At 34.3% G+C, this 9,412-nt stretch overlaps 1 protein-coding gene and 1 pseudogene across 1 annotated transcript; both read left to right on the forward strand.

The window, feature by feature from the left end:
* Positions 1 to 1,988: 1,988 nt before the first annotated feature.
* LOC113729391 (GATA transcription factor 26-like) lies at positions 1,989 to 4,279 on the forward strand. The gene is made up of 3 exons (XM_027253693.1): positions 1,989 to 2,016; positions 3,017 to 3,349; positions 4,002 to 4,279. The coding sequence occupies exons 1-3, from the start codon at positions 1,989 to 1,991 to the stop codon at positions 4,277 to 4,279; spliced, it is 639 nt and encodes a 212-aa protein (XP_027109494.1).
* A 2,936-nt stretch (positions 4,280 to 7,215) lies between these two features.
* LOC113729392 (probable LRR receptor-like serine/threonine-protein kinase RKF3) lies at positions 7,216 to 9,139 on the forward strand (annotated as a pseudogene).
* The last annotated feature ends 273 nt before the right edge of the window (positions 9,140 to 9,412 follow it).

Consider the following 9,412-nt stretch of genomic DNA (forward strand, 5'->3'; position numbering starts at 1 on the left):
GAAATTAATTGCACAACAAAAATGCAGTTGAAATTCAAAGATGAGTTTGACTAAAACTTATTCTTATATAGTATAAGAAAATTAATTGCACAACAAAAATCACACTTCAATTAAATGTGTCTATAACACCATTTCAATAATTACATCAACACATCAACTTATATGAGTTGTATTCAATGCAAAAACGATTGTAAAATAATCCCACATTCCAGAAATACCCAAATATCTCCATAAATAAAAGTTTTAAATGTACAAACATTATGACATTTCGGTAAACATACCCAAAAACTTGCTGCCATCAGTTGTACCAAAAACTTTAAAAAAACTGCACATTATTCTACATTTCCAAAATACCCCTATCCATGCGGTTGAAATTCAAAGCCTCTCTTTAACCACAACTCATTCTCATATAGAATAAGAATTTGTACGTGTTCTTTTTATTTTTCTAATCAGTTTTTTGTTTCACATGTAAATCATTAACCTCCAAATTTGATTATTTTGTAAATCAAAGTCAAGTCCCCCAAAAAGAAAAAAGGTCATACATAAGTTGATTAATCGAAAAAAAGTTAACATTTCCTAAACATGTTTTTGAATTAACTTTTTATTCACATAATCACATCCGAAAATGTATGGCAATATAGTTAATCCAAATGGAGCTGTAGTTGGTATTTCCAGGGATGAAAATGCTTTTCTTTAACGGCTTATACTTAGTGTGGTTAATGGCTTACATACAGGGCCTTGTTCTTGTTTGCCATAATAAGCTAAAATAATCAATTGAACAAGTCCCTTATGAGAAGATTAAATGATACTTTTAGACTACTAAATCTTAAAATATGTATATATTACCATTAACTATCATTGCGGATTCCAAAATCACAATTTCGAATCACCGAGAGGGCATGAGAGATCCCTTTTAATCCTCCAAAAAAAATAGCAGCATTTGGTTAACTTTGCTAATTTGCTTATACTGGGGTATCAAATTTTTTAAAACATTTTTTTGGCTTGCTTTTCTTATAAGATGCTAATATTATCAAAAGAAAGATCTACTAGCTTGGCAATAACAAATCTGGAGGTTTCATCCATTTGCATGCCTGCATTATTAAAGATTTGGCAAGTTGCTAAGGAAATTTAATTTCCTAATTTAATTAGTGCAAAGTTATACTATGAAAATAATAGAAACCAACTAGAATCTGGTCAGATAATCTTGTTTACGTGTTAAACTGTTTAATGTAGAGTGTGTCGAATTCAATTCATCATGCAAATAGCTCTTAATACATACAGTAGCATACATTTCTTCCTTAGCTTCAAAGCTCTCCAGTCCTTCTACATGAGCGACAAGTAAATGCTATTGGTACCATATTTCCAGTGAGAAGGATAAAAAATGCGTCTTACCCTTTCGTATGGTTTGTATGGGGCGGGATTTACCCAATATGCATTTTCGAATAGCGGCTGTCGATTCTCTTGTCAACACAAAAAATGTAGTAAATGCTTCTTGTTCTATTGGTATAACGACTTTAATTCTTTTCTTTTTCGATATGTGGAAAATATACGTTACATAAACAATTCAGTGCTTGTCTGTCACGAAGATGTATCTTGTGATCACTTTCATTTTCCTATTTTTCTTGAAATTCTTTTGGGCTTTTTGAAGAAAAAAGAAAAAAAAAAACTACTCTCGTTCTTAGTTTGATTATTTGCATCTGGTACCATATTTTTAAAGAAATAATAATGGTTATTGTGATTTGTAATCATCAGTTCAACTCTCTTATTTATTTTTGACATTTGGACTATCCGTTACATAAAAACTGCAGTGCTTGCCTGTGAGGAAGATGCATCATGTGTATGTTTTGTCCATTTGCACAACCTCAAAAATGAATATATAGTTGTTTTTCTTTTCTCAAGTTGTTGCTTCTTGGAAAATTTACTCCTGCAATTAATTTGATTGCCTGCACCCAAAATTTTGCCAAGAAAGCAATTTAAGTAAAACCATAATGAGTGAAAATGCAATCAATGGTATTGGTATGTATAGATTTTGTTTGCTATTATATTCTCTGTTCAAGCATTTCCTATATCCTTCTTTAGGTGTCAAAAGCAAGTCCATTCCTTTATTTTAATTTTTAAAACTTGTATAGCATCTGTTTCTTGGAGTTTTAGGTGGAGATTATCCTCTTTTCTCAAGTTGATAAAAATTTATGCTTTCTTCTGGCAAGGTTTCATGGTTAGAGAAGGACCATGCTGTCATTGTGGTGTGGAGCGTGAGTGTTCTTCATCTTATTTAAACCTTCCTAATGTGCTTGTTGTTTTTTTTTATCTTTTGATGAATTCTCTGTAGAAGAATTCTCTTATAGAAGAATTGTACACAAACTTTTCTTAATCACGAGATTAACAATGAAAAACTAAGAAAATCAATAAATTAATTTGTTTGAATGACTTGATATTTAACAAAAAGGTTAATAGACTTCACAACCTTTTCCTTCTGTTTTACAACAATAATTAAGAAGTCAAAGTCTTACTTTATGAAAAACTTTACACTTCAAGCACAGAATCTGCCATTATAAATGGCATATGTAGCAATAGAATATTGTTATTTCTTAGAAATTACATTGATTACTCCATCGTATTAGTATTTGGAAAGAAATGAATTGATTGCTTTAGAATTCAGTTGCATGTACCACAAAAACTTACAGGTAACAATGCAAAAATACTAGTCTTGCATTAGAAAAAGGCAAGAAAACTGAGATGCAGATATTAAAGATGTTTAATGACTTGTATGAATTAATTTATTACCTTTGAGGTAAGCATCCTTAGGAGTAGCATATTCTAACACAGTTTATAATGTATTTGTTAGAAAAATCTTGGGAGCTGATATCCTAAAAAAATTTTCAGTTAATTTCTGTGAGACTTTTTCTCTCAGACAACTTAGGTTTGAGAAGAATTATTTGTTTTAGTAGATACTGAAGTTGTTATTTTCTCTTTTAAGCATCATCGTCTTAACAAGAAAAATAACAAATTATTGCAGAGACCCCTCTTTGGAGAAGTGGACCACCAGAGAAGCCCGTTTTATGCAATGCTTGTGGATCAAGGTGGAGAACAAGGGGAACACTTGAAGATTATATTCCAAAACATGCAATTAAAGACCCTGAGAACGATCATTCAGGTAAATTGCCCTCAAAGCTAAACCAAATTAGCTCTTCCTCATGTCATAGCCATGAACAACCTCCAATTCTTGAGTCAAATATTGCTGGACAAGAACTACTTTTACCTGTTCTTGGAGATGGTACGGGCAATGGAGAAAGTACACCTATTGGAGCAACATTATCTGACAACTTTACTCGAGTGCAAACTATAGAAGGTAAAGTTCTTTTGAATTGTAACACACGGTCTTCTTGAATTTTGGTGGTATCATTTGCATGCTACAAAATTAACAATGTATTTTGACTCTGAATGTGGTAATTTTGCAATTGCTTTTTAGCAAGCCTGTCCAGTATAGTTGTCATTTGGCACGGATTGATGTACCTAATGAGGAATAATGAGATCCAAGTTAGTAAAAAAGCGAAACTGTTTTACTGAAATACATAAAATTTTTTGCTCATATTTGTCAGTAATTCGTGAGGTTTATTTTTCTTTTCTCGTTTGACATATCAAAAGTTTTCATCTGGTAATAAGTGAGTCAAGTGTTGAAATGTTTTTTTTTTTTTTTGGACAAACACAAACTTGAGGTAAGAATACACAAAAAACTAAGAAACTATTCATTGCAATTTTGGATGGAGAAATTTTACGTTTTCAAATACCTCTTTGATAGACAAGTCATCGGCAGCATCATAGCTTAAAGGGTTTCTTAAGAGGCCATGAAGTTTTTCAGGTTCCAAAAATATCAGATAATCTAATCCTCATCTCATATCAGTTTTCATCACACATGATCAAATTTCATGGAAGTAATTATGGTAATATATAAATCCATAACTACAATGGTCTAGTCTTTCTGCAATTTTCCCATTTTGCAGAAGCAGTCGAATTCCCGCTCTGGGATGGCAACAACGTGTTTAAGAGGAAGAGATCAATCCTTGACCAGCATATCATGTCTCCTACTGAAATGCTTCACCAGCAACTTTACTATGCTTTGCAAGATTCACAGGCTGCTGCTGGAGACTACTGCAATGGTGAAGAAGTACTGATTTTCGAGCGCATTAACCATTACATACCAGAAAATGAGATAGGTCTTGGATGCATATCGCTCAAGCCACCTGCTTCTCCTACCAAGAATTTCAAACCGCAGTCTTAAATTAATTCCTGATTGTTCACCTGGTTGTGCTGCCAACTGCCAAATCCATAATTTAACTTTATAAGTTCTGCCAAGAATTGTACAATTATAGTGCATATGCCTTGCAACTATGTTTTTGGTTGGTGAACCATGCTGAAGACCAAAACCATATGTTTGTGCTTGGCAGATTTGGGATTATGAAAGACTAGCTAGTATTGTGTCAAGTACTTTTATTCATGTTGGATTGAATTCTATGTTTTTGTCTTGGTTTTCTCCCAATACCTTGATTTATTGTATAACTTTCTAGTCTTAGATATGAAAATCATGCACTGATCATGAGATGATTGGTCAACCTACAATTAAGAACGCTTGAGACTATATGATTAGTAGATGAACTATTGTATCAATGCAGATCAAAGAACTCATTTCGTAGTTCTTATTTAGTACTTGTCAATTTATTATAGTTCCTAGGATTTTCTAGTTAAATAGAAATTTAAGCAATAACGCCTAAATTCTAATATGAAGGAAGCAATGAAAGGACTAGAATCTTGCGAGTAAGAAACAAAAGGGTTAATGCACTTAGCCTACTGAAGTTTGGTCCTAGTGATATAATCGTGACACTTTGCCAATTCTATTAAACCACATCAGTTCCAAAGTTTCAATCTTGCCCTTACTTCCATTATTTACCATATTTCCCTTCTGACGGCCCAAGCTTTCTCCTATCACAAATTTTAGGGTGGAAAATAATTTTTTTTTGGGAAAATCAAGGAGTCCTAAAATAAACAGCTTCTGTTCACAAAAATCAGTAAATTAGACACCCTGCTACTGTTCAAGGTACCCTACCTCAAGTTATGAATATCAATAAAATAAGTTGAGATTGAAATATGGTTAAATATTTTATCTTCCATATGCATGTCGTGGATATTTGAAGATATCTAGAGAATTTATATTTTTTGTTATTAAAATTACATGGTATTCTTTTCCAGCAATTATTTTACGATTTCTTGGACATGAAATGATACAGTTTTCTATAGTTTCCAAAGACATGCCGGTTTTTAAAATGACTGGGAAAATATTTTTCTGCCAAAAAAAAACCGAGCTCTTTTCCTGGTATTATTTCTACTGACTAGAGTCGTACTTTTACTAAATCATTAGTGTTAATGGTCAGTTAAGGGGGAAAGGTATAACAAAAATAATTTTAAGAGAGAAATTTCGAATGGCACAAACCTTAAGGGGGTTTAATGAATTTAACCTAAAACAAAAGGCACGACTCTACATTTTGATCCTCTTCGTTAGCTTCCTTTGCCTTGAAAAGCTGGTGGTATGATCAACAATAGCATTGTGTTTAAATTAAGTGTTAAACTGACATTAAGATAATATACAAAGACTAATAAGAAACAAAAAAAAAAAAAAAAACTGATTGCCAAGCTCTAACCAAGCTTGTCTATTTACTTAGTATACTTAATTTACTACTAATCGTTTTTGGATTGCGTAGCAGTATTGTTTTCCAGCTGGCTTAAATTAAGTGAAGTGGACCTTTTCAAAGTTTTGGGTAGAATTTCTCATTTCCATACTTGGAACTTAAACCTGAAATAGGTTTGAATCACAAGAAGTCCCCCTAAGGTTTGGTGTGTTTTGCAGTTTATTTCCTAACGTTTTATTTTTCTCGCTTTATCCCCTCTGTTAGTTCACCTTAGCAAATGGACCATCAAAACATTTTAGTTGACAAAAATATCCACATTTTAATCGTTAAAATTTCTGACAAAAATGGCACTCTTCATATCCTATAAAGAAGTGACCCTCAAAAGTTTTTGAGTATGTTTTGACCATTCATCTCATCAAAAGCAAAAAAATCTCTCATTCATCCACAAAATTTGCAACTAAAATAGAAAGAAAAAAATGCCCAAGTTTCTTCGAATTCATTTCCTTCCTTTTCGTCTAGATGTTGTTCATCACGCCCCATAGAGGAGCTAATCTAAGAAACCTGTGGATGTGGTAAACTATCACCTTTGAAAAGATGTTGGACACCAAAAAATTCTGAAACGAGATTTATTGGATATTCAAATTATAAGGTTTAATTTTTACGATAAACTAATTATTTTTTATACTTTTTAGAAAAATAATTTAAATTGCGCAATTCTTTTTTCTTAATCTAGAATCATCATGCATGTGATTGCTTCAAATGGATAGATCAGAACTTTAATTTGTGCAAAAAAAAGATAACTATGTGCTATATTCGATCCGAACATATGGGCATTTATGTTTGTTTATTATTTTTGCAGGAATAGCATTATTTTTTTGATATCAACTGTCAGCACTGTTACTAAATAGTCAAAGGGATTAAGTGAAAAAAAAAAAGGATGGGGAGGTAAACTACAAAATACACCAAACCATAGGAGACTTCTCGTGAGTTGTGATTAATCCCCTGAGATTATAAGCACTATTTAGGAGTAAGCCATGGTTGACTTCTTTGTTACCAGTGGCCATTGTAGATTGACCAAAGCTATGTCTGAATGACTAAGTCAACTGATCCTTTCTAAAGATAGATTAGTTCAACATCTTCAGTCCAAGTCCGGACCCGATGATATACTGATATATGGAGTAATCAATTTCCTGCAGTAAAATATTGAAAACTACAAAATTTTCTTCAACAAGAACATTATCTCCATCATCGGTCAAAACTTTATTTCAGTGGAACTCTTAGACAACCAAAGTGCGTGTAATGACCTTGCCCTATAGAATACGTTACTACTACTGTGTAAGTTTGCTAGCCAAGTCTGTCCATGCAAAAACCAGCATAAAAGAAACCTAGTCAAATGATCATCTAGAAGGGAAAACAGAATATTTGTATCAGCCACGTAATTGGAGGTGACATTTTTCAACAAGAATCAGAGAAACGCTAAGAGGTCCAGTGTTTAAAAAGGAGGAAAATATCTTTTCGCTCAGAAAAGGAGGAAATGGAGTTAAAGCCTATCCTTTTATTAATGATTCTCCATGGATTGGTGCAGGGAATTTTGTGTTCCAGTCGTTCCAGTTTGCCTAGTAGTGACAAATTTTCGCAAAGAAAACTGGAAAATGATTCTTTTTGTCCTTTGGACTTTGAAGAGTTCGGGAAAATTGTGGCCAGAAATCCTGTTGCTCTGCAATTTACTGATGTTCCCAATGAGTGTCATTCCCTTCTTGAAGCTGTTCGCATGATTCGATCAGAGTATCTCCGTAAAACAGGATACTTTACCTTTCCTGTTAATGCGTCCGAGCCTTGTTGGGATGAGTATCAGTCTCTTGTCAACGAATACATAGAATCATTCAGACTCCATGGATTTCGAATGTTTGCATGAATATATCAACACAATCACAGTTTGAGGCCTTGGTTCCTGAAGCCCAGTTGCAGGGGCTAATTAAATCATGTAATCAATCCTTGAATGATGATTCTTCTTGTGTCCCGTCTTGCTGCTGTGTCAAGCATTCGGTCGGCTTATTTTCGTGGCAATGAAATCAGCAATGTATCAGATTGCTCCGGTTTTCCAACCATGTATGCTGCTGCTTTTGCTAATCAGTTTGGACCAACTGATTTAGACACCATCAAGTGTTTGTTTTCGTTCGATTACTCATCATTAATTCCAAGTAGAGCTGATCACCATAAAGTCCTGAATTTCGTGGTACAGGTAGTGCTAATCGGTTCTGTCGTTGGATTGCTGTTGGTCATTCCAATTATTTGGCTTCTATGCAGACAGCAGAGAAAATATTGGATTCAGAAAGATCACACGAGAAGAGAGATTAAAGATGATAAAGCTTCTGCTTTCAAGTTACACAGCGGAAGCATTACTTTCGTCAGGTTCAACATTGAGGAATTGAAACAAGCTACAAGGAATTTTTCCAGGGAGAATCTAGTTGGAACAGGTGGATATGGGAATGTCTACAAAGGAATTTTAGCAGACGGCTCTGAAGTAGCATTGAAAAGGTTCAAGAATTGTTCAGTTGCAGGGGATGCAAACTTCGGACACGAAGTAGAGGTAATTGCTAGTGTTAGGCATGTAAATCTTGTAGCTTTGAGAGGCTACTGTACAGCGACATCACCTCCATTAGGTCACCAGAGAATAATCGTGTGTGATTTTATCCAAAATGGAAGTCTACATGATCATCTCTTCAGCCCAAGAGCCAAAGTGCTTGGCTGGCCTATTCGCAAAAAGATTGCCTTAGGGATTGCATGTGGATTGGCTTATTTACATAACGACTTACAACCTGCAATCATCCACAGAGACATCAAAGCAAGCAACATACTACTCGATGAGTCTTTTGAGCCAAAACTGGCTGATTTTGGCCTGGCAAAGTTTACCCCAGATGGATTCTCACATTTTAGTACAAGGGTTGCTGGTACAGTAGGCTATGTATCTCCTGAATATGCTTTATATGGCCAAGTAACAGAGAAAAGTGATGTTTACAGCCTTGGGGTTGTACTTCTCGAGCTGTTGAGTGGCAAGAAAGCAGTTATTTCAATTGACGCAGATCATCAGACTATGCTTTTGGCAGATTGGGCTTGGTCACTTGTGAGGGAAGGTCGAGCTCTGGAAATTATTGATGAAAAATTGACAGAGAAAAGTGACCTCAGAAGTAATGGAGAAACATGGTCTGGCTGCTATTCTTTCTGTTCATCCTCTCCAACATGCCAGGCCAACCATGAATCAAATTGTGAACATGTTGGAAACTGACATCGGGACTGTTATATCAAATACAGATCATTCATTCCCCACTACTGCAGAAATTGACGAAATTGAGAGCTTAGTCTCCACTGGACGAAGTGCTATGCTAAACTTTGCTGATCAACGTCCATCTGAAATCCATAACTCGACTTTTGGAGTCGGGAGGATTGAAGAAGTCTAACTAACTTGTGCAATATGTTCACACAATGTACATAAAGATCTTTTAACAGATCTATTCATTTTTTCATGTCTGATATCATTACATACTACAATTGATTGAATTTCCTTTGAGTGAGTGACGCTCTGAAATTTGTTTGATAGTGTCACACTTCAGAGTTCACACACAATAATTGTTCAGTTTTCTTTTGACATGTTTACGTTGGACTGTCCAATTGCATAGAAGTTTGTAGTTATAGTTAAATAATTCTTGTCATACATTATTGATGATCAAAAG

Source organism: Coffea arabica, chromosome 2e, assembly GCF_036785885.1.
Source record: "Coffea arabica cultivar ET-39 chromosome 2e, Coffea Arabica ET-39 HiFi, whole genome shotgun sequence".
NCBI lineage: Eukaryota > Viridiplantae > Streptophyta > Magnoliopsida > Gentianales > Rubiaceae > Coffea > Coffea arabica.